The sequence below is a fragment of the Pristiophorus japonicus genome, chromosome 3, assembly GCF_044704955.1.
Source record: "Pristiophorus japonicus isolate sPriJap1 chromosome 3, sPriJap1.hap1, whole genome shotgun sequence".
Classification (NCBI taxonomy): Eukaryota; Metazoa; Chordata; class Chondrichthyes; family Pristiophoridae; genus Pristiophorus; species Pristiophorus japonicus.
This window is the reverse complement of record NC_091979.1, coordinates 195,897,132-195,923,231: the sequence shown is the minus strand read 5'-3', so window position 1 is coordinate 195,923,231 and position 26,100 is coordinate 195,897,132. Positions and strand designations below refer to the sequence as shown.

The window sequence follows — 26,100 nt, the reverse complement described above, 5'->3', positions numbered from 1 at the left end:
TTTTTTCCAGGCAGGACCCGTCAAAGCAGCGACCCTGTCTTCCAAGTGTGTCAGTGGGTGCAGATTTTCCGGGCCTCCTCCTGTTCGAATTCTCTCTCTTTTGTTGTGTGCCACCTTCCTCTGCAAAGATGAAAATATAACTTTTTAGAGAGGGTGTCTTTCTGCTGGGTGGAATATACAGATGGTCACATTTACAATTGCAATTCCATTGAATAAATGAAAATATTACTTACACTAACAACTTGACCAAGGTGCTGCCACTTCTTTTTGCACTGGCCTCCAGACCTCGGGGTGGTCACCATTACACAGAAATCTTCGGCAAGTTGGTTCCAGCATTTCTTCATTTGTTTTGGTGAAACTTTTATGTGAACTCTGCTGGTGTCCAGCTCGTGCCATCTGGCCTCAATTACAGTAACTAGTGCCTCCACTTCCTCTTGTGAGAAATTCTTGATCCTTGAGCCGCGTTGCATATTGCAGCTCCGATTGTTCTCACACAGCACTCAAAGTTCTCACACACAACTGGCTCTTTAAAAATGGCCGAATGCAGACCGGGAGATGCACTGGCATAGCAGTCACATAAAAAATGTTTTTTTTTCCCGCGCATGCGCAGAAGGTGCGGCATCCTTTTTTCGGTGCAGACATTAGGCTCCACCCCCCCCAAAACTAAAGGACAGGTTGCACGGCGCCAATTTCAAAAATTAGAATGGGGAAACTTGCAAGTTTTTTTTGGGGAGTAGTTGGGGGCCAAAAAAAACAGGCATAACTCTTGAAATACGCAAAAAAACAGCATTGGGGAAAATTGAGCCCATGGATTTATTCCCACGTGAGAAGGGGACTAATTGTAACCTTGGAACTGATTCTTCAACACCAACCTCAATTATCTCCTCCCTGCCAACCAGCTCTTCACCATGCCCTCATTGAAAATATGAGAGAGCCATATGCTCTTCTGAATCCAGTCAATGCCATACTGTGACTAACTAATGTTACCATTGCATGCATTCTATCAGGTAAATCCAATTTGCTTTCCCTCCATGTGAGGAAGCACCACATCTCAGCTTTGTACATCCCAAAACAACCAAACTAATGTACAATGGGGATGACTTCTAAAGGGTTGTGAACATTTCTGTTACAACAAAATAATGTTAAGAATTATTCCAAGATAAAATAAGAAAAATTAGCTCTACCTGCAAAGTCTTTCTTTAAAAATGTATTTTCCAGAAATGTTACATTGCTACATATACTGGTTGAGTTGCATCTTTATACACACAGTAACTGAGAGTACACAAGTCTATTGCCTGAGTTTGTTGCTGTATTTCTAGAGGCTTGACAAATGTTGCACCTTGAGGGTCAGGCTGTTCTGTTGGTGGTTGTGGGGGAACCAACATAGTTTGCCAGGTTCTACACTTCTTTGTGTTGGGATGGTGTTGGGTCAAGTTGCTATTCTTTGTGGTGTCAGAGGCAAAGCATTCATGCTTCCACCTTCCCCTCCCCAAACCAGGGTGTTCTGTGGTGTTTTCGAGGCAAAATGTCACTTAAACCACCTGAAATTCCTCTGATTTTCCTAAGTCCATACACTATATATGCAGTGCAAGCAAATGATTAAAGAACAATAGCTACTTCTCTGATTGTTGTTCCTCTATAATTGAATCCTCATTCTTTAAAAGGAGATCGATACTTTGTCATCGCTTCCTGATTCAAATTGTAGTTTTCGGCCAGGTTCCTTCTCAATTCCATCCATAGGAGCGAAATTTAAATGTTGCTCCTGTGGGATGGAGTAAAAACGAAAATTTGGACAGTGTTAAAGAAAAAATATGAAACAATATAACTTTTTAATTTTTTTAATTCATTCATGGGATGTAGGTGTCATTGGATAGTCTAGCATTTACTGCCCATCCCTAATTGCCCTCGAGAAGGTGGTGGTAAGCCGCCTTCTTGAACCGCTGCAGTCCCTGAGGTGAAGGAACTCTCACAGTGCTGTTAAGGAGGGAGTTTCAGGATTTTAACCGAGTGACGATGAAGCAACAGCAATATATTTCCAAATCAGGATGGTGTGTGACTTGGAGGGGAACTTGGAGGTGATGGTATTCACATGTGCCTGCTGCCCTTGTCCTTCTAGGTGATAGAGGTCGCAGGTATGGGAGGTGCTGTCGACGAAGCCATGGCGAGTTTTTGCAATGCATCTTGTAGATGGTGCACACTACAGCCACGGTGCACCGGGGTGGAGGAAGTGTGTTATGTCTATGATTTACTTATGAATGACTCCACGAGGCAATGTGTTGTAATCAAACTGTAGTGACCTGGTCCTTTATTCCAAACGCCAGAGTGATGCACAAGCATGGTGTGCAGCCTTTTATACTGGACCCTGCCACAGGAAACCCCCAGTCTCCACCAGTTGCACCCTCTAGTGGTGCCAGCATGTATATACACAGTGTAAACCTTATTGATAGTGCATCAGGTAAACAAGTCTCCATCTTATGCAACCATAGTCACTACATAGAGAGTACATCCATAGTCTGCATATACAACATCACTCTCCCCCAAATCCTTTGCACTATGTGGTCTGGCTTAGCTCTCCCCAGACTTAAGTGCTAATAGCCCTTGCACCTTGGCTGTGCTTTGGCTTGGCTCTCTCCCTGTTAACCCCCAAGTCCTTTTGCCACAACGTTGGGTAGTGGTTACCAGTTTGGATGGTTCGATGATGCAGTGGAGGTTCCAGTGGGTTCTGGGTGTGACCTTGGCTATAAACATGCATTCTCTCCCCCCCCCCCCCCGTTTTTCGTTCCATAGTTTCTCGAAGGCATCCTGGCTCATCACTGACTGGCTCGCTCCCGTGTCCACTTCCATGAAGACTGGAACTCCGTTTATCTCGACTTCTATCTTTACTGGAGGACAATCGGTGGTGCAGATATACACTCCATACACTTCTTCTTGGGGCTGAGCTGCCTCTCTGGCCAAATCATCATACTCCCCGCTGGATTCTAAGTCATCTACCGACTCCTCTGCTAGACGGTGAGTCGTATTTCTTTTACACATACGCTGGAGATGGCCCTTCATGTTACAGACTTTTCATACGTACTCAGCAAATCGACACTGGTGAACCCTATCGTTTCCTCCACAATGCCATCATGGTGCTATTCGATTAGCACCCCTCGGCAGACTCTGAGTTCTGGAACCCTGAGGTCTGTGCTCTCTGCCCTGGGCACCATTCTGTGTACAGTACTTGCCGGGTTTTAGTCTACAGAATGAATAATTTGTTTGGTGCTGCCGGTCAAGGTCATGACCGCTTGACTGATGCTGATGGCCTTCTGCAGGTTGATTGTGGTGTCGGCAGATAATACCTTGAGAAGGAGGCCCTCGTGGCCAATTCCTATAATGAAAATGTCTCGCAATGCTTCATTGAGGTGCGTGCCAAAATCACATGGTGCCGCAAGTCTCCTGAGGTCGGCAGCATATTTTGCAATCTCCTGGCCCTCAGGTCTGCGGTGAGTGCAGAATCTGTGCCTGGCCATGAGAATGCTCTCTTTTGGTTTTAGCTGGTCGCAAATTAGTTCAGTCAGCTCATTGTATGTCTTATCCTTGGCCTTCTTGGGTGCCAGCAAGTCCCTGACGAGGCGATAGACCTCGGGCCCACAACTCGTCAGCAGTATAGCCTTGCGCTTCTCCGCCGATGCATCTGTCTCCCCTGCCAGGTCGTTTGCCATGAAATATAGCTCAAGCCTTTCCGTGAAAGCATCCCAATCATCACCCTCTGCGAAGTCTTTTAGTGGGCCAAAGGTAGCCATAATCGCATGAAAGTCCATATTCTCGTCGTCACTTGTTATGTCTGTGATGTATTTATGAACAACTCCACGAGGCAATGTGCTTTACTCAAGCTGTAGTGACCTTGGTCCTTTATTCCAAACTCCAGAGTGAGGCACAAGCATGGTGTGCAGCCTTTTATACTGGGCCCTGCCACCAGGGCAGGAAATCCCCGGTCTCTACCAGTTGCACCCTCTAGTGGTGCCAGCATGTATGTACTCAGTGTAAACCTTATTGAAAGTACATCAGGTAAACAAGTCTCCATCTTATGCAACCACACAGTGACTACACAGAGAGTACATCCATAGTCTGCATATACAACAAATTGCATACTTAAGGTGGTTCACCACCCAGAGTACATTCTGTGCCCTTGCTACCCTCAGTGCTTCTTCCAAGTGGTGTTCAACATGGAGGAGTACTGATTCATTAGCTGAGGGAAGGCGGTAGGTGGTAATTAGCCTGATGCCCATGTTTGACCAGATGCCATGAGACTTCATGGGGTTCAGAGTCAATTTTGAGGACTCCCAGGGCCATTCCCTCCCGACTGTATACTACTGTGCCACCGGTGCTGCTGGTGGGATGGGACATACCCATGACGGTGATGGAGGAATCTGGGAAATTGTCTGAAAGGTATGATTCTGTATGACTATGTTTGAGTTCTCCCAATTTTGGCACAAGTCCACAGATGTTAATGAAGAGGACTTTGCAGGGTGAACTGGGCTGGGTGTGCTTTTGTCATGTTCGGTGATTGTAGGTTGATGCCAGGTGGTCCGTCCGGTTTTATTCTTGAAATTGTTTTCCGTAGCAGTTTGATACAACCAGACTGTTTCAGAGGGCAGTTCAGCACATTGCTGTGGATATAGAGTCACACATGGTCACCACTACTGATTAGCTTTTTATTCCAGATTTCATTAACTGAATTTAAATTCCTGGGATTTGAACTCATGTTTACATGCTATCATTAGTCCTGGCCTCTGGATTACTAGTCCAGTAATAGAACCACTAGGCTACTGTTCCCCTGTGGTAGCAAGTTCCACACTCTCACCACACTCTTGGTAAAGAAGGTAAATAGGTTCAATAACAAAAAATAAGTGATAAGAAAGTCAGCATGGGAGTGAATGAAATGCAAACAGCACTTTGCAAGGTAAGTAATTAAGAAGCGTAACTAATCTTTAGTCAGCCTATAAAACCAGAAATTAACAACCGCTATAGCCACAGTTGAAAATACGGCATGCCTAATAGACCGTGGGCCAAAGTCTATTTTCTTGCCTAGATTTTTAGTTCCATAGTCTCCGTGTGGGATTCATGCAAAATATGTTAAACATATGTATCCAAAGCAAAAACCAAAAGTTCCCAAGTCTGAAAATTGAGTGTTACCAAGAAATGGCCAAAAACAAAGAAAAACATAAAAATGGTTGCGATGGACTTTCTTTTCCCTAGCAATGGTGACATATCTGTGCTAAATTTTAAGCATGGATAGTGTAATTAGTTTTAAAAAAGTATCACTGAGGACATCTGACATCTCGACTCATCATATAGTGCAGTTATACATAAATCTAAGTTTTGTTTTCATATCTGTTGCTAAGAAAGAAATCTACCATAGCAACAAATTATTTCATACACACTTATTGACATTTCAAACAGACACCTACACTCATTTGTCAACCATATAATTATAATAATATTAGAAGTAAGATTGATTTTTTTTTAAGATAGAAGTACTGAAAAAACAAAATAGATCTGAAAAAAGTTAGAGGCTGAAAAGCCTCTATTAATCATCATCAGAATCAAGGGTATCTGTTTCCTCTGCCCTAGAAGTCTCGGGCAAAGATGCAACATTCTCACAACCTACTCAGGAGCAGATGTCGATGCAAGGTAGCTTGTTGGGAAGACAAGAGCACCATCCTTGTACACGCTGGGTCTTTTTGCATGAACAATGTGCAAACTCCATTACATTAGCTGGTGCTGGAGGAAGTGACATCCAGTCTGTGACAAGAACAGCATCTTCAAGTTTCCACCCATGGTCCTTTGCAAATAGGATTTCTGGCATGTTTTCAAGACACCGCTTGTGAATTGCAGACTGGCAATTGGTATGCTGTATATGTGCTTGTTTCTGAAAGTAAATCTCTGACTACCTTCTCAACAACTTCTTCTGTTGCAAGATCTTCTACAAAAAGATCACTCTTATCACTGTGTGATGATCTGACAAATTTTAAGAAAGAATAAGATTTTTGCATTCTATGTTTAAGATTATACATTTTATAAGAAACATCGATACTCTCTTTCTTAAACAAACTGTTCAGCTTTGTCATTCTAAGAATTTCCCGGTTCTTTACAGTCCTGCCCTCTATCACTGTATCACTGAAGTGCCTGTATCCTGTCTGTTAGAGGTTGCCTTCAGGAGGGTCGTCCTGCTCCTTTCTGGTCAGAATTCTGGTGTAGCTCTGGTAGCAGCTTAGATGATACCTTGCTTCAAGGGCAACAAGATCTTGTCCGTGGATATGCAACAGGATTGCCTCATCTTTGCAGGTTTCAGCTGCAAGGAGCAGCGTACCTGCAGTTTTAGTCTCACATTGTACCAGCCTCTCTTTCTGTCTCTTTCGGCTGTGTCTCTCCACAATGTTCTTGTCCTTCTTGCAGAGAAGGCACTTCACTGGAAGACGATGGGAAGCCCTCGCAGGTATAACTTTGGGGTCTGCCGTCATTGAACGAAGCAATCGAACCTTGGTGCCGGTTTCACTCCTCTCCTCTGCTTTCTGTACTGGTTCTGCAATGGCTGCGAAGGAATGATAAAATGGATATTCTAATCAGCCCCACTGACAATGATACTTGGTCAAAACACCTGTTTTTTGCTGTGTTTGTGCATGTTGTGAGTCAGTCAGTCTACACAGAAATAAGTATAAGGGGCTGAAGAAGTCCCACAAAATGGAATGTGTAAAATGCCATAACTATTGAACTAAGTTGGATATAAACATTTGTATGCTGACAGTTTCATTGGAAATGCTGTAAAATCATGTGTACTCACGTTCATAGCTCTGATTTTCCCTTTCTCGCTTCTTCTTGACTCTATCGATATTGGATTTAGCATGAAACGCATGTAGCACTGCCGATGATATCCAGTCAAATGTGTGATTGTTCTAAGTCTTTCTGGTGCAATAACCAGCTCCAGATCTAAATTTTCAAAGCAATTCTCTGCAATTTCCACTGATGAACACACGTGAAAAATGTTATCCAGCTAGAGTCCGAAAAATAAATGATGCCACCTTTAGCTTCCGCAACTACGTGCATACAGCACGCCATTATTTCGGTGCATGCAGTCACTGACTCTAAGCTATCTAGTACAGAGATCGTGATTGGCTGATTTTGTGGTACTGACAAATACAGCAGTTGTGATTGGTCATTTAAGTAAATTTCTGCAAATGACTCACTTTTTGGAAACATCAATTTTTGTGATAAGCAGTCCCTAAACTAATATTGGTGTGAATATAGTGTACTTCCCACAGAGGGGACTACGGAAAAGCATTTTTTGGAGACTCGGCCCAACGTCTATAAGGGAAAAAGGAACTTTCATCACAAAGACATATTGTATAAAGAGAAGAGCTTGTAAATTGTGAATAAATGACCACAGGAGCTGTAAACCCTGCTTGGAGATAGGAGGTGATATTTCACAAATCAGGGAGCATAATGTAATATGAAAATTGTGGAAGGCAGCTGCTTTTTGATGCATTTGATGTATCTCGAGTTCAGTTCATGCAACCTGAACATGTGGTCACTGGATGGACACTAAATGGACAAATCTACCAAAGATTAATAGATAAGTAACCACATAACTAGAAACAGAATTTAGGATAGGTTGATCAGAAGGATGAGTCCACGGCTTACCAACATCGTTATTCAGTCTTACCTCTCTTTTTGGACTGTTGCCACTCTAGGAAGTGATATTTTTCACTCTATATTAGGGGGTGAAATGCATCTTGGGTGGCAGACTTTAATGGAGCAGAAAACTGGGTGGTGTGTAAGACGGGTGGCCGGTTCGCTACTGCCTAGCTTTGCACGGTCGCTCAATTTCACCCCGAGTTTCCAGTGTGTGACTGCAATGCACTTCATGTGAGCTGATTCCTGCATATCCATTGGTTAATATGCATTTGTTACTGATTGGACGTCTGCGGGTGGGGACGTAATGTGTGTTGAAAACTGATAAAATTGGAAGTGCGCCCTCTGACAATACCAAGCAGATTATGAGAGAGACTTGTGTTTAGTTTGACTGTAGAATCAAGGATGGAGGCACCTTACTAGTTGAGAGATGATTTTATTTTTACCCTCAATTGTGCTGAGGTCCCTCTTCATCAGGTCTGTGTAAGATAAGAGTACTCTGTCAGGGCGGGTCAAAATAAATTTTTATTGCTATTGAGAACTTACCAACTTCAGTTCTTGAGCAATGTACGCCAGTTTGTTTTTCGTCTCCTCACTGATCTCAATCTCTGACTGGATCACATACTTTCCACCACAGAATCGAACTGGCACAGAAAAGACGAGATCCGCCGGAATTCCGAAATCACCTGGCTCACGGGGTCAAAAGATACTGCATCTCATTAAATATTTCAGTGCATGCCTTGCAACAACTGTACATGGAGCACATATAGAATTCCAGTAACCTGGGGGGGGAGGGGTTAATTTCCTCTCATCGCGCACTGTTTTAACACATTTATGTAAGAAAGACTTGCATTTATATAGCATCTTTCATGACCTTCAGACTTCCCAAAGCGCTTCACAGCCAATGAAGTACTTTTTGAAGTGAAGTCACTGTTGTAATGCAGGAAACACAACAGCTGATTTGTGCACAGCTAGTTCCCACAAACAGTACTGAGACAACTGGTCAGACAATCTGTTTTAATGTTGTTAGTTGTAGAATAAATATTGGCCAGGACATTGGAAGAACTTCCCAGCTCTTCTTTGAAATAATGCCCTGGAATCTTTTATGTCCATCTGAGAGGGGAGACGGGACTTCATTTCAACGTTTCTTCAAAGGACGGATTCTGTTTTAACGCAATTAAAACATTCACTTAGGGTTAATGGCTGCATTAAAATAGTGCACAAAGGGCATCTTATGCAAATGTTATATACAGTGCGCTACCAGATTAAATTAAACTCCCAGATTGGAGAGTAATTTCCAATTAAATAATGATAAATATAAAAAGATTATTCATCTCACTGCATATTTTACAACTAATAGCATCTCACTGTATATGTTGTATCCAGTAGTGCATGCAACACTGATCACAATTGCATCCTGTACATTTTCATCCTTTCCCCTCACTTTGATTTACATTAATGCACACTTTATTCATTTCAACTTTGGTGTCCTGCTCTATAGGCCTTGATCTTCACTTTGGGTTTGCAATAAAAATTAATCTGTGCAGAGTCAGGAGTAGTGCCTGACCCATGTGGTGTCCACATCCACAGACAATATTAAACAGTAATGTACTGGAGGTCCAATGCACTACCCAACAGAGTGGCCAGACATAGGCTGGTGTCCATTCTTTTCCCATATGTTGAGATCCTGCTCTCACTCATGTCATAGGAAAGCACCAACATTACCCCAACAGAATAAAGTGGTGGAAGGGGGGTGGTTGTAATTGGACATAAAGTTACAGCTGTGCAAGCAACAAAATCACAGTATCTCCATGTTGCTCTTGTGCATCTGCTGCCGCTAACTAAGTCATGCAACTGAGATACTGCAGGAAGAAATTAATATACAAGAATTTCAGATATAGTTTTATGAGTGGGAGCATTGCCCAGGAGCAGCGCAGATTGGAAATTCAAGCAATGGTCAGAAAACCATGGGCAGTGCATGTCTGAACTTCTGATTCGCTCTGAAAGTGGATGATGCTCCCTGCTGGCAATACAGACTCACATGATTGATCCTAATATTGCATAGAATTGAGAGCATAGAAACATTCGGCCCAACTGGTCCATGCCAGTGTTTATGCTCCACATGAGCCTCCCTCCCACCTCTCCATCTATTAATATATTCTTCTATTCCTTTCTTCTTCATGTGTTTATCTAGTTTCCCTTTAAATGCATCTATGCTATTTGCCTCAACTACTCCATGTGGTAACAAGTTCCACATTCTAATCACTCTCTGCGTAAAGACATTTATATATATATAATAATGCTTTGGATATAATGAAATTCAAGCTGCTGATTTTTGTATTTATTATGAGTAACATGCAGGTAATAGTGGCCTTGGGAGTAACAGAGTGAGGCTTGAGAATAAGGACAATTTTATCAAAAGACGATCTGATCGGGGCTAATCCTTTTCATTTAGTTCTACTGAACTGTCAACTATCACTGGTTAATAGAAGTGGTTTGGTACTCCAGATATGTGGTTGGAAAGTGCACTGTCTGCTCGAAGCCTGGCTCATGAGGTGCAATCCCTGATCCTGGCTGCATTTTCTGATATCTGTAAGGGATAGTATAGTATTAGGCAGTCCCTCGTGTCAAGGATGACCCGGATGGTACATTGGCCTCAGCTCTGCTGGATTAGACAGAAAATAAATCAACCTGGTCTCTTACTATTTCCTATAACTACTGCTGGTAAGTGTGGCCGTTAAGTAAAACAGGACTGGGCTAAAGTGTGATGTCTTTCAAAAATACCTGGGCTTGTGCTGGTAAAATGGCCACTTGGATGAGGGACCCTTTGCCTGTAGATCCGTTCTCCTCCCTGCATGAGTCAGTCACTGCAGAGAAGAGGGGAGAAAATTGTAGGAAGAAAATATATTTTAAACATAGAGATAGCTTACCTTCACTGATGACTCCAAGAGACATAATCTCCCCCGGTGGTGAATCAAAGTACCAGCAATGCAAGACATTGAATATTGCAGCGGCCAGGGAAATACCCATGCGGTGTTTCATTGCTGCTTGAATTGTTGATCGGTGAGAATGTACTGCTTCCAGGAACTCTGCCTCAACCCACTTACTGTGAACAAGAGGTTGAGACAAACATACTGAATGACACACAATACCTAGTGAAAAGCTATATGTCATGGCTAGCTGTTGTTTCTTGATAATTACCTCTAACAAGTGAGGCTGACTGGATAACTTTAATGTGACAAATGGCCCAAAGTGCTTCGCATGGGGGAGGTGTGACAGACACCAAGCGAGAGACCGGGGAGGTTACTAAATCGTAGAATCATGCAGCACATCAAGTGCATTCCAGATCATGACAACTCGCTGCGTAAAATAAATTCTCTTCATCTCCTCACACCCCCCGGTTCTTTTGACAATTATCTTAAATTATGTCCTCTGGTTACTGACTCGCCTGCCAGTGGAAACAGTTTCTACCTATCTACTCTGTCAAAACTCTTCATAAATTTGAACATCTCAATTAAATCTTCCCTTAACCTTTTCTGCTCTAAGAGAACAATCCCAGTTTCTCTCCACTGATCTGAAGTCACTCGTCCTAAAGTTCTGTTTGAAGATAAATATTTTGACTAGTCCTTTGTTGGTGGGAAAGGGTGTATCAAGGTGATACAGCTGTGGATGTGATTTCTAAGTTAGAGATTGACAGCTGAAAGCTCTTGCTGGTTGTAAAGTGGAAGGATCTGGGATGCACAGAGGGTGTGGACTGGGATGTAAAGCTGGAGATGGTTTTAAAAACCATGGGAGGATAGACTAGAAAGGAGGATTTCAAAATCAATATCATGGTTAACAATGAATCAATGGAGATAGTCAAAGAGAGGTGTGACTTGAATTAAAGTCTATGGGGCTGAACTTGGTGAAGGCCAAGTACCGCCCAAAAAGCCACCACTTTGGGCGGGAAATTGCTGAACAATAATTTAAAAGTTGGGCCGACAGCAAACGAGCGACGTACGACGTCAAACTGGGCGGGAGCGGGCTGGAGCTCCTAATCTCGGGGGCAAAGGCTTTTGCCGCCGAAGTGCCGCCGAGAATGAAGTTGGGCTGATGGAGGCTCAAAGATGTTGTGTCCTTAGATGCTCTAATAATGATTCCACGAGGCAATGTGTTGAACTTGAACTGTAATGACATTAGTCCTTTATTTGCTAACTCCAGAGTGAGGATCCCACCTGGTGGCCTGCCTTTTATACTAGGCCAGGCACACCTGTACAGGTAACCTACAAGTCTCCCACTGCTGTGTCCTCTGGTGGCACACCTTGTGATATTACCAACAGTGGCCATATAGGATACATGACATCGCTCTTCCCTGAGCCTTTAGTGCAAATTGCCTCTGCATTGACTGTGCTCTAGGCTTAGCTCTATCTGGGTTCTATCTGATTGACCCTTGATAGGTCGTTTCAATCTTGGGTGAGTGGTTGGTGCCGTGGAGTGCTGGTGGTTGCTGTTTGTGTACGTCCCTCCCACCCCATTCTCTCCCCACCCCCCCGCCCCACATATAGATTATGTTGGAGGCTAATTGCATTCATGTACATTCAAGTTCAGAAAAACAAGGTTGCATGACATTAGTGGTTCCGTTGTGAGACAAATACATTAGACTGCTGAGATATATTATCGATGTGGTTACCGGTGCATAAGGACAAACTAGTTCCAGAGCTGCTGGATGGTGTCCCTGCAGTCTAGTGGCAGCATGGTGCCCAGTGCTGGCAGTGGGAACCTGGTTGGCTCAAGTTGCCTGCTCTCGGGGCTGTTGCCGTGGTTCCTAGCGTCGGGCCGGTTCACAGATGCCTGTGACCTCCATGTCCTTTCTTTGCGCCCTGGGTCGCAGCTGCTCCCTGAGGAGCTGTCGCCTAGCAGTGCAAAGGGAACTGCTGACTCGCTGGCCTGGGCGTTGATTGGTTTGGGATCCTGACTAGTCCGCCCGGTCCCCTTTTGGGGGGGGGGGGGACTGTAGCAGGTGACCCTTCATTTACAGGTATGGCCTTGGTGGCGATAGGGTCTGGGGACTGCGCCTTAGCACAGTCTGCTCTTTCAGGCTCGTGGCGGTTGGTGCCATTGGGTGCCTGAAAGGTGGAGCCGATCAGGGGCAGGGTAGCGATACCGGTGCCGTTGCCCTGCTGAGGTCGCTTGCTCTGCAGCTCGTGTGAGTTGGCTGCTTGTGGCCATACTCCATGGTGCATAACTGTGGTCCCCGGGGCGCAGGCTACAGCATTAGGTAGCTCGTTGGACCTGTGTGCTCCTGATGGGTGTCTGCTCGCTGCATTGGCTGCGTGCAGTTGAAATCCCACATCGCACAACCTTTCATGACTTATGATGGATATACTGTTGTTCTGATCGCGATCGTGTGACTTTTCCTCGCTGGTTGCATGTACACAATTCAGATCACTTACACATTTTACATGGTCGCGCGACTTTTCCTGCTTATTGCATGTATACAACTCTGATCATCAGTTATACATTTTGTCTCTAACTTACAGTTGCTATTACATTGCGTGTGTGTGTAGAACTGTCTCTTTAATTGTAGTGGGTTACAGGCCTCCTTTAAGAGAGCCTTGCTTGCTTTACCCCAATCCGCTTCTCCGTTTGGTGCCACGTGTTGCTCCATCAGCGCTGCACCTCGTGGTCTGGCCGCCGCCATCTTTTTCTTTAGCGCCTCACCTCATGGTTTGGGCGCCATCTTTCCTCCCTCCATGTTGTCGACTGTGGTGATCCTCTTCTCCCCAGGTTCTGCCACTGCAGCTGGGAAGTGGCCTCTGGATTTGATTTTCTTCCTCCGGAGTCCTGCCACTGGAGCCTGAAAGGTGCTTTCGAGTCGTCTCAGCTGGATAATCTCTATGCAGTCGTGCTGAGCGGTCTGTGCCTCGGGTGCTGTGCTGGTCTGCTCTCTGGTGCCGGGTCCACCCTCAAGTGAGGGCTTGCTGTGCCTCCGAACGCGGAGGACGTCGATCGCTGGAGGGTTGAAGTCTTCCCACTTCCAATGGATCTTCTACATCCACCTTCTGCGAGCATGGTTAATCCATCACCTGCAACAATCCACAGAGGTAACTTGTGCACCGCGCCATCATGGAGTACCTTTACATTCGCACTACCAACGACTGGGATAAGTTCATCGGTGTAGGTGCGCAGCTTTGCCTGAACCAGGACCAATTTGGGTCATTCAGCTCGATTGTCCCATAGCCTCTTAAAGGCTTCTTGATTCATTACTGACTGGCTCGCCCACGTGTCCACTTCTATGAAGACTGGAACGCCATCTATCTCCAGCGGGACTTCCATCTTCAGCGGGGAACACTCGGGGGTGCAGGTAAACATGCTATGTACCACCCCGTGGGGCTGGGCTGCCTCTCTGCCTATCGTTTCATAATCTGCATTGGATTATTGGCCATCTAAAGACTCTTCATCGACACAGTGAGTCATATTTCTCTTACACATTCGCTAGAGTTGGCACTTTATGCTGCAGCCTTTGCATACATAGCCTTTAAAGCGACACTGGTGAGCCCTGTGATTCCCTCCACAATGCCAGCATGGAGCTACTTGATTAGCCCCCCTCGGCGGACTCTGAGTTAAGGGACCTGGGGGCCTGTTCTCTCTTCCCTGAGAGGGTTTGCGCTCTACAGTCCAGCCTCTAAACGGTGGGTGTGAGTCCTGAGGGTGAGTCATCTGTCTAGAGCCGCAGGTCGAAGTCATGAATGCCTGGCTCACGGAGATGGCCTTCTGCAGTGTGACTGTGTATCCGCCGACAGTAGCTTATGATAAAGGCCCTCATGGCCAATTCCAATGACAAAAAATTTCCCACAGCACTTCGTTGAGGTGGTGCCACCAGACTCCTGAGGTCTGTGGCGTATTTCGCGATTTCCTGGCCTTCGGGCCATTGGTGGGTGTAGAACCAGTGTCTGGCTGTGAGGATGCTCTCCTTGGGCTTGAGTTGCTCATGGATCAGGGTTATGAGCTCCTTGTATGTCTTGATCGTTATCTTCACTGGTGCCAGCAAGTCCCTGACGAGGCCATAGACGTGGGCCCACACTGGTTAGCAAGATAGCTCTGCGCTTATCTGCCAGTGTGGCCGGGTCATCTCCTGCCAGGTCGTTTGCTGTGAAGAAATATTTGAGCCTCTCCCGAAAGGCGTCCCAATCATCACCATCGGCGAACTGCTTCAATGTACCAAGGGTAGCCATTTTCGCGTGAAAGTTCTGAATCTTGTCACCAATTGTTGTGTCCTTTGATGCTCTAATAATGACTCCACAAGGCAATGTGTTGTACTTGAACTGTAGAGACCTTAGTCCTTTATTTGCTAACTCCAGAGTGAGGATCACACCTGGTGGCCTGCTTTTTATACTAAGCCAGGCTCATCTGTACAAGTAACCTACCAGTCTCCCACTGCTGTGGCCTCTGGTGGCACACCTTGTGATAGTACCAACAGTAGCCATGTAGGATACAGGACAGAAGACGTTCAAATAAAAATGATTGGAAAAAAAATTACCCAGAGACCTTCAGGAGAACCCATTAAGGTAAATCGCTGTGAAAAAAAATGTATTAAAAAGTTCACTTTCCTTTATTTTCAGTTTTTTAAAACTTACCTTGGGGGTTAGACCAGCCTCCTCGCGGTGGTCCTTCCCTCTGCTGGCACTGACTCCCACCCGCACCAATCTGGCATCGCAGCGGGCGGAAGGTCACTTGCGCCACTTGGCCATCCGCTGATGTCAGTGGGCGGTTCCCAGCGGTTCTCCCCTCCCGCCCGCTCCAGCCCAAGTGCAAACTGGCACTTGGCGCAATCCGGAGAGCAATGTCGGCAGATCTCGGCGGCAGTGGGCGGTAAGGCCTTAAATTTCGGCCCCTATAGCTGGCATGACATATTTAAGTTACAACACACAGGCCTGGAAATTGGATATGATCCAAAAACAGGTGGTGTCATGGCCTAGCATCACTAAGTGGCGACGGGTCAAACTGGTTTAGGTAGCACACAACATTCGTGTACAGTCCTCATTAACATGATTATAGTGCTGATCTCAATGCTAAAACCGCTGCTCATTGGCTTACCGCTCAACAGGTGGGTGGGCCAATATCAGGTGAAGACTTAATTCCTAAGGCTGGATCTTCAGTTGTCTAATGCCTCGGTTAGTGGCCAGAGGGGGCGTTAATGGGAGCGTAGGTGGTTACTGACCGGGAGTGGAACATTTAGCGCCCCGACCGAAAATTCATTGGAGGCTTACCGGGGGCGCAAACCAGTAGTGCCTGGCTGCTGACGATCAGTGTGATCATGATATATTCATGGTAAAACACCCACGCTTGCGCCTCGGTTGGAAAATTAGATGCGGCCGTCTCATTTAGCGGCCACCAAGAACAACGTCTGGAAAAATAGGCTTGCAGAGTCGTTAACTGATGGCTACTTAAAGAGACGAGGAAGCGCTTTCTTCAGAGGTCACAGTCAGTGCAACATTTACACAGACAACGGTGCATGAGCCTCCGAGTTTGCAGCGATAGACAGACATAAAAGTACAGGTTGAAAACAAGTGATTTTGAAAACATTAATGGGTGATTACTATGCCCCACCTTTAAGACTCGGCTGTTCCCGGCATCTGATTCGGAGTTCAGCGCATGCGCAATTGGTCCGTCAAATTTACCGACCAAATTTTCGTTATCGCGCCCCCCAGCTCTGGTGTATAAGTGATTTAGAGCCCCTGTCAGCTGTTCGCCCGATTTTGACAAATTTCTGGGCGGAGAGCGCAAACCTTTTCAAGGCGCTAAAATTACTGCTCTGCCTGGGTTACCGTCACAAATGAGTCACGACCGAATTTCTCTCCCCTAGTCAAGTTTAGCCTAGACTTTTTCCAGGACTTAAAGGGGAGGTGCATTGAAGCAACAGCACCTCATTGTCATTCCACTTGGAACTCCACATGGAAACAGAACCAACTATAAAGAGATGGCTGAGCCTCAGCACAGGGAGAGAGGAAGACGATACTCAAATGCGGCTCTGGAGGCACTGGTGGTGGCCGTGGAGAGGAGGTGGACTGTGCTCTTGCCGCAAGTCTGCAGGGAGCCATCAGTCCATACATCCAGAAGGTTGTGGCGGGATGATCCGATTATGTGACGGCCACCAATGTGGTTCCCAGGTCGTCCATCCAATGGTGTAAGAAGTTTAATGATCTCACATGGCAGGTCAAGGTGAGAGAAGGCTTCAGCAAATATCATATCACACCATCTGCACCACAAGCTTCATACACTGCTCAATACACCACACCCCTAACACTCACCTACCAACAATCTCAACCTATCACCACTCATATGTCACAATCATAACTTCACTTCACTCTCACAACCACATCTCATACCTTGCACACACACTGATATTCAACCATGGCAGACACATAACCCAAACACAGTGTATCAAATTCACACAAACACTTCCCTTTCTCTTGCAGGCCAAGGTCACGCATGAGCAGTGGCAAACAGGCAGTGGTGTGGGGTGGGGGAGCCAAACTGCCATACTGGTTCTGAGCCAATTGGAGGAGCAAGTGCTCAACATCAGTGGATGGGAAGTCATGGAGGCCGTGGCAACGGGCGAGGTTGAAGCCCTTGGGGACAACGGTATGCTCATTCCTAATCCTTCTTCTCACGACTCACTTTCCCCTGCTCCCTCCTCATTTAAAAGCTGCTGATGCTGTAGGCATTCATATTTTGCTTTCCCCCGACTCTCCGCTCACCATAACCCGACTCGTGTATTTCTGCTTTCAGATAACCAAGAACAAGCAGCAGCACAGCCTGTCCCCGAGACGATGGAGGAGAGTACATAAGAACATAAGTAATAGGAGCAGGAGATGGCCATTTGACCCCTCGAGCCTGCTCCGCCATTTAATAAGATCATGGCTGATCTGATCATAGACTCAGCTCCACTTCCCCGCCCATTCCCCATAACCCTTTACTCCCTTATCGCTCAAAAATCTGTCTATCTCCACCTTAAATATATTCAATGACCCAGCCTCCACAGCTCTCTGGGGCAGAAAATTCCATACATTTACAACCCTCTGAGAAAAGAAATTTCTCCTCATCTCAGTTTTAAATGGGCGGCCCCTTATTCTAAGACTATAGGGCATGATTTTCCATGTTTTTTGCATGCTTAACGGCCACTTAACGTCCATTTTACCGCTGGAATGACGTTTAACGCCCATTTAGCCACAAAATGGAAACTGACAGGCATCTTTCGGAAACTTATCACCGAGCATTACTTTCCCTATGTGCTTAACACCGGGAAAAAATAATACTGCCCGCCCACTTTTTTTGGGCAGAATCATCAGAATGGGTGAAATCAACGCCCATAATATTGCCCAGCATTACGGTCCGCACGGAATTAACGCCGCGATTCAGTAATACCGCCCGCCCATTTTTTTTTGTTGTAAAGAGCACATTTGGTGAAACTAACGCCCAGGAGATCTCCCACTGTCACTTTCACCACCTCGCACACATATCGCCCACAATATCGCTCACCCAAAAAAACGCCCAGAAAAAGTGGAACTATTCTGAACTAAAGCCAGTGGTGTGGCTGCCATTTTTAAAATCGCAGGTCATTTCATTCAAAAGGCTGCTTCAACTTCGTGGGAGTTTGCATTGACTCTGGAGTTCTTCACCATCACAACAGACATATTTTCAGACTCTGAACTATTGGGGATTTACTCTTGGTGGATTTTAGTGAGGAAATTGTTGCTTCTGATCAATCGCTATTATACTTTCATTGCAACGGAGCCAGCTATTTATCAGCCTGCATCAATTAATATGCAGATGCTGCAGAGTGCAGATGTGTGATGCACATCATTATGTCCCCAATTTAAGACATGCAAGAATGAGGAGGAGTGCCAGACCATACATATCATGCACGACGTCTCTGACCACACCTGCCTTCCACAAGGTGGTGATCAATGAAATATGTGCGTTCATCAGGCCACATATGCAGCCTGCCATCAGGACATCAATATCGGTTGAGGTCAAGGTCACCGCGGCACTGTCTTTCTATGCGTCCAGTTCCTTTCGGGCCTCTGCGGTCGAGATTTGCCCTCTGTCTCACCATGCACCCATCACTGCATTAGACAGGTTACGGAAGTCTTGTATGCGAGAAGGATGGACTTTATCAGCTTCCCCATGACCATGGAGACTCAGACTGACAGGGCTGGAGCATTGTACCGCATTGCTAAGTTCCCCAGGGTGCAGGGAGCCAAACAGTGCACTCACATCGCCATGCGGCCACCTTCTCAGGACCCGGAGCGTGATCATAACAGAAAAGGATTTCACTCCCTGAAGGTCCAACTAGTTGTCGACTACAACCAGATCACCATGGCAGTAAATGCCAAATGTCCGGGCACCTGCGATGAGGCTCACATCCTGCGTGAGAGCGCTGTCTCTGACATCTTTAAGAGTCAGCCACAAGGACAATGCTGGATGCTTGGTGATAACCGATATGGCCTAGCCACCTGGCTGATGACCCCTCTGCGTGACACCCAAACCGAGGCCGAGAAGCGATACAACCAGAGCCATAAAGACACACGCAATGTGGTCCAGAAAACAATAACTGTGCTTAAGCAGCGCTTCAGATGTCTTGACCACTCAGGAGGGGAGTTACAATACAACCCTGAGCAAGTAGGTAAATTCGTGGTCATGTGCTCCATGCTGCACAACCTGGCTATCAGGAGGGGCCAAGAATTGCCACCTCAGGAGAGAGAGGAAGAGGACGACGAGGGGTTGGATGCTGACCTAGGGCCAGACAATCAGGCTGGCTATGCAACCATGCCCACGACCCCCTCCAGACTGCAGGAAAGGGCCCGTGGTGGCTATATAGCTGCAAGACTCTTACGTGAGGAGCTGATATCTGAACGATTTGCCTGAAAGAACGTTGCTGTGAGTGACAACGCTGACACACTGCTGTGTATATGCAGCTGAGACATCAATGGTGCCCATCACCTGGATGCCAGTTAAAGTTTACTTTGATTGAAGATAAGTTTTATTTAACCCTTTCATGTTAAGGAATCACCAGTATGTAACGGTCCAGCTATCTGAGACAATGCACAACAATGTTATGTTCAGTAAAAAAATATTTATACCAACATTGGTCTGAATTCATAAATATCACAGGCAATAACACCCAACCCCCACCCACACCCCACTTTTCCCACCATTGATATCAATCAAATGTTCAACATGTCCAGCAACACAGAATACAAAGGCAAAGCAGGAGGGTGGTCCCCTTCCCCCAACAAATTGCATACACCCAGATGGAGATATAACACAGCCATCACCTGCAGACATGCACCTCACTTTCCTTCCCCTTCTTCTCCCCACCTCTATCCCTTCCCCTCCTCGCTCCACAGCGCCAGGCTGAGGAGCTCCTCAGGTGGTGCCTCATTGGGGGTGATCAATGCAGAGGTGGTGTTTGCACAAGTACGGGAGCGCGCGGTGCCGTGGGGGCAACATTCTCTGATACAGAAGCAGGATCTTGATCCTTGCTCTCATCTGTCATTCACAGTGGTGGTGCGGAACAGAGCAGTGGAATGCCGTGCTCTGGGCCCATTGGGAGGCCTGTGCCAGCAGTATTCCTGGCTATCGCATCTAGGGCCTCCGCCATCCGCAGAATGTACTCAGTCATGGTGGCCAGCTGTCGGAATATGTCCCCCAATGCTTCGATGAGCTGGTTACCAATGTCTACAGTTCTCCTGGACAACTGTACCATCTCTCCGCTCTCATGTGGCGCTCGTGGACCAGACCTGCCGCATCCATGAGGCCTCCGCGGGGTTGGCGCCGTCCTGGGGACAAATTGAGTGCCTGTGGTGAGGTGCTTGGGGCTGGTACCTCCAGAATAGAGGCGGGAATGACCGGAGGACCACCAGATGGTCTTGGGGTGGAATGGCTTCTGGAGCGAGGCAATGCAGGTTCCTCGAAGTCGACGCTCTCATCCCTAGAGAACAGACCCAGCGGATTGACGGGCGAGAATCAGAGCTCCTCAGCACCAGATGTAGGATCGACCAGAGAGTCGGGCCCCGCGCCTCCACCTTCTGGCCTCTGTGGCCTTGCCTGGGGCCACGCTGCTAGCTGAGCTGCAAAACACAAATGTGGTTATTAGAGGAGAAAGAGGTGCTAGGGTCACAAGGTGAGTCCAGCGCTACACAAAGCATATGCACGACAAAAGCACCACCGCTATCAAAGTCATCACAGACATTATATTTCATGACCATCAACAACATAACACCAACATTGAATTTGTAATACAGATTGAGGATGAGGAAGTTGTGTCAGAAACGAGCGTACTATGCTTAAACAAAGGGGACTACAGTGGGATGAGGGCAGAGTTGGCTAAAGTAGACTGGAAACAAGGACTAAACGGTGGCACAATTGAGGAACAGTGGAGGACTTTTAAGGAGCTCTTTTATAGTGCGCAACAAAAATATATTCCAGTGAAAAAGAAGGGCGGCAAGAGAAGGGATAACCAGCCGTGGATAACCAAGGAAATAAAGGAAAGTATCAAATCAAAGACCAATGCGTATAAGGTGGCCAAAGTTAGTTGGAAACTAGAGGATTGGGAACATTTTAAGCAACAGCAAAGAATGACTAAAAAAGCAATAAAGAAAGGGAAGATAGATTACGAAGGTAAACTTGCGCAAAACATAAAAACAGATAGTAAAAGCTTTTACAGATATATAAACCGGAAAAGAGTGACTAAAGTAAATGTTGGTCCCTTAGAAGATGAAAAGGGGGATTTAATAATGGGAAATGTGGAAATGGCGGAGACCTTAAACAATTATTTTGCTTCCGTCTTCACAGTGGAAGACACAAAAACCATGCCAAAGTTTACAGGCCACAGGAATGTGGGAAGGGAGGACCTTGAGACAATCACTATCACTAGGGGGGTAGTGCTGGACAGGCTAATGGGATTCAAGGTAGACAAGTCCCCTGGTCCTGATGAAATGCATCCCAGGGTATTAAAAGAGATGGTGGAAGTTATAACAGATGCATTCGTTATAATTTACCAAAATTCTCTGGACTCTGGGGAGGTACCAGCGGATTGGAAAGCAGCTAATGTAACGCCTCTGTTTAAAAAAGGGGGCAGGCAAAAGGCAGGTAACTATAGGCCGGTTAGTTTAACATCTGTAGTGGGGAAAATGCTTGAAACTATCATTAAGGAAGAAATAGCGGGACATCTAGATAGGAATAGTGCAATCAAGCAGACGCAGCATGGATTCATGAAGGGGAAATCATGTTTAACTAACTTACTGGAATTCTTTGAGGATATAACGAGCATGGTGGATAGAGGTGTACCGATGGATGTGGTGTATTTAGATTTCCAAAAGGCATTCGATAAGGTGCCACACAAAAGGTTACTGCAGAAGATAGAGGTACGTGGCGTCGGAGGAAATGTATTAGCATGGATCGAGAATTGGCTGGCGAACAGAAAGCAGAGAGTCGGGATAAATGGGTCCTTTTCCGGTTGGAAATCAGTGGTTAGTGGTGTGCCACAGGGATCAGTGCTGGGACCACAACTGTTTACAATGTACACAGATGACCTAGAAGAGGGGACAGAGTGTAGTGCAACAAAATTTGCAGATGACACTAAGATTAGTGGGAAAGCGGGTTGTGTAGAGGACTCAGAGAGGCTGCAAGGAGATTTGGATAGATTAAGCGAATGGGCTAAGGTTTGGCAGATGGAATACAATGTCGGAAAATGTGAGGTCATCCACCTTGGGAAAAAAAAACAGTAAAAGGGAATATTATTTGAATGGGGAGAAATTACAACATGCTGTGGTGCAGAGGGACCTGGGGGTCCTTGTGCATGAATCCCAAAAGGTTAGTTTGCAGGTGCAGCAGGTAATCAGGAAGGCGAATGGAATGTTGCGAGAGGGATGGAGTACAAAAGCAGGGAGGTGTTGCTGCAACTGTATAAGGTATTGGTAAGGCCGCACCTGGAGTACTGCGTGCAGTTTTGGTCACCTTACTTAAGGAAGGATATACTAGCTTTGGAAGGGGTACAGAGACGATTCACTAGGCTGATTCCAGAAATGAGGGGGTTACCTCATGATGATAGATTGAGTAGACTGGGTCTTTACTCGTTGGAGTTCAGAAGGATGAGGGGTGATCTTATAGAAACATTTAAAATCATGAAAGGGATAGACAAGATAGAGGCAGAGAGGTTGTTTCCACTGGAAGGGGAGACTAGAACTAGGGGGCACAGCCTCAAAATACAGAAGAGCCAATTTAAAACCGAGTTGAGAAAGAATTTCTTCTCCCAGAGGGTTGTGAATCTGTGGAATTCTCTGCCCAAGGAAGCAGTTGAAGCTAGCTCATTGAATGTTTTCAAGTCAAAGATAGATAGATTTTTAACCAATAATGGAATTAAGGGTTACGGGGAGAGGGCGGGTAAGTGGAGCTGAGTCCATGACCAGATCAGCCATGATCTTATTGAATGGCGGAGCAGGCTCGAGGGGCTAGATGGCCTACTCCTGTTCCTAATTCTTATGTTCTTATGTTCTTAACACATTTGCATTGCAATGATTATCATTAGGCCAGCATTATTTCTATGACAATTTTAGAAACCATCTATCATACATGATTTTTCGGATATGAGTGGGTGTGGCATCTATTGACTTTACATCACGCAATGGTGTAAGCTTTACTTACGTGGCATCAGGGTCTGCAGATGCTTCCGTGGCTGTCCTGGTGTGCTTCACCACGAGTGCGAGCACCCGCTCCTCCATCTCAGTGGTGGTAAAAGGTGACAGGACGACATGGCATGAGATCATTGCGTGATATCGTTGCTAGGTACTGTCACAGAGACTGATACAACACATAACCGACAGATGAAATCATTATTATTATGAAAATTATCATTCTTTACCTAAAGACGTGGAGCGTGACCACAGGCTTTGAGTAAAACATTCCCGGTAAAAGTGAAAGACCTCAGATCTGCTGATAATCACTCATGACTGTTATAAATCAAATTATATAAATACTTAAGTACATGTAAATAAATGTAATACTTACTCTTGCAGATCCCACAAGGTCGTTCCATCATTTGCGGCATTGGTTGCCCTCACGCACCTCGTTGGTCGCCGACGAGACCACCTCTGCTATCTCGGTCCATATCTTCTGGTAGACCTTTGGGGTGGGCTTCCCACGCCCTCCCTGGGTCAAATCACCCCAGTGTAACTCGACCTCCTGCAGGAGGGAGGCATTTGCCTCATCAGAGAACCTCCTGGCTCTTTTGCGGCCTCCAATGTGCTCCTCTCCTACCTCACTGCTCTCTCCAGTGTCAGTCTCCACAGCATGCTGAGATTCCTCCTCCTCTCCCTCCATTATAGGCCAAATTCAGACAAATATGTGGCTGGTAACAGCCAATTTTTATATCCCTATTTTCTGTGAAGCTCTAAAGTCTCCCTCCTTCCTCCCAAAGCAGCCACACCACACGCCATCAGTCCCTCTCAGCTCCCTCTCTGTCTCCTTTTCTGCGCATGTCATGATGACCCTTGACCTCCTGAATCGCGGGAATCGAGCATTGCCATGCCGTTGCTAAGGACGACGACACTTTATGGCAGAAGGTCAGCAAGATTTAACGTTACCGCCCATTTCATATCACTCGCGGTAACGCCCAATTTCAAAAATGGAGTCCAGGTGCTTTGAGAATGACCGAGAAGCCGGCGATCTGAAAACCCATTTTTACCACCCACGCCGGAAATAATGCCCATTTTTGGGCAATAAGCACAAAAGTGTAAAATCTAGCCCTATGTCCCTTAGTTTTAGTTTCCCCTATCCATGGAAATATCCTCTCTGCATCCACCTTTTTGAGCCCCCTCATTATCTTACAACTTTCAATCAGATCAACTCTCATTCTTCTGAACTCCAATGTGTATCGGCACAACCTACTCTACCTATCTTCATAAGTCAACCCCCCTCATCTCCAGAATCAACCAAGTGAACCTTCTGTGAACAGCCTCAAATGCAAGTATATCCTTCTTTAAATACTGAGACCAAAATTGTATGCAGTACTCCAGGTGTGGCATCACCAATATCCTGTACAGTTGTAGCAGGACTTCTCTGCTTTTATACTCTATCCCCATTGCAATAAAGGCCAACATTCCATTTGCCTTCCTGATTACTTGCTGTACCTGCATACTAACTTTTTATGTTTCATGCACAAGGACCCCCAGGTCTCTCAGTACTGCAGCACTTGCAATTTTTCTCCATTTCAATCATAATTTGCTTTTCTATTATTTCTGCCAAAGTGGATAACCTCACATTTTCCCACATTATGCTCCATCTGCCAAATGTTTGCCCACTCATGTAGCATGTCTATATCCCTTTGCAGATTTTTTTGTGTCCTCCTCACAATTTGTTTTCCCACCCATCTTTGTAGCATCAGCAAACTTGGCTACATTGCACTCGGTCCCTTCATCCAAGTCATTAATATAGAGTGTAAATAGTTCTGGCAAAGGGTCATCAACCTGAAACATTAACTCTGATTTTCTCTCCACAGATGCTGCCTGACCCGCATTTTCTGTTTTTATTCATTTTAATCAGAATCATTTCCCAGCCTTTTCCAAGGAGTGTGTCACCGGCTGCTGCTCAGTGCCAACCCAGGCAGAGAGTCCTGACTGGCTGTGGGGAGTCCGGAATTAGGAAGCTTGAGAGTGAAGAGAAGAGATGGAAAATGGGGCTCAGGGAGAGAGGGAAACTGGGAAGTGAGAGCTTGGGGAGAGAGGGAAACTAGGAAGTGGGGGCTTGGGGAGAGAGGGAGACTGGAGAATGGGGGCTCGGGGAGAGAGGGAGACTGGGGAATGGGGAGAGATGGAGACTGGGGAATGGGGGTTCGGGGAGAAGAGGGAGAATGGGGAATGGGGAGAGAGGGAGACTGGGAAATGGGGGCTCGGGGAGAGAGGGAGACTGGGGAATGGGGGTTCGGGGAGAGAGGGAGACTGGGGAATGGGGAGAGAGGGAGACTGGGGAATGGGGGCTCGGGGAGAGAGGGAGACTGGGGAATGGGGGTTCGGGGAGAGAGAGAGACTGGGGAATGGGGAATGGGGAGAGAGGGAGACTGGGGCATGGGGAGAGAGGGAGACTGGGGAATGGGGAGAGAGGGAGACTGGGGAATGGGGAGAGAGGGAGACTGGGGAGATTGGGGAATGGAGGCTCAGGGAGACTGGGGAACGTGGTTTGCCATAGAGTGGGAGCAACAGCAGCAAGGTGGTGAGTGCAAGCAGTACTGAGAGAGGAGCAGCCAATAAAGTGCTAAGTGAATCTTGGGGGCTTCATTGTAGGTAAATTGTGAAGATTGAGTCCATTGGTAGGCAAATGGGTAACTAAAGAACAAAAAATGTTCACTGAAAGAAACAATGGGGAAAGGAAGCTTCTTGAACTGAGGAT

General features: G+C 46.2%; 1 protein-coding gene across 4 annotated transcripts in view; it reads right to left on the bottom strand.

The window, feature by feature from the left end:
* mdh1b (malate dehydrogenase 1B, NAD (soluble)) overlaps positions 1-26,100 on the bottom strand; it is an 80,822-nt gene that overhangs the window by 26,016 nt on the left and 28,706 nt on the right. Inside the window, exons 7-10 of one of the 4 annotated variants that reach the window (XM_070876178.1) lie at positions 10,602-10,777; positions 8,218-8,357; positions 6,824-7,033; positions 1,618-1,762 (exon numbers count right to left, since the gene is read on the bottom strand). In XM_070876178.1, coding sequence (XP_070732279.1) covers positions 1,658-1,762; positions 6,824-7,033; positions 8,218-8,357; positions 10,602-10,777 — 631 coding nt within the window. In that variant the 3' untranslated portion in view covers positions 1,618-1,657. Of the gene's footprint in view, positions 1-1,617; positions 1,763-6,136; positions 6,575-6,823; positions 7,034-8,217; positions 8,358-10,601; positions 10,778-26,100 lie in introns of those variants that run through there. The other 3 variants (XM_070876179.1, XM_070876180.1, XM_070876181.1) reach the window with 3 other exon arrangements.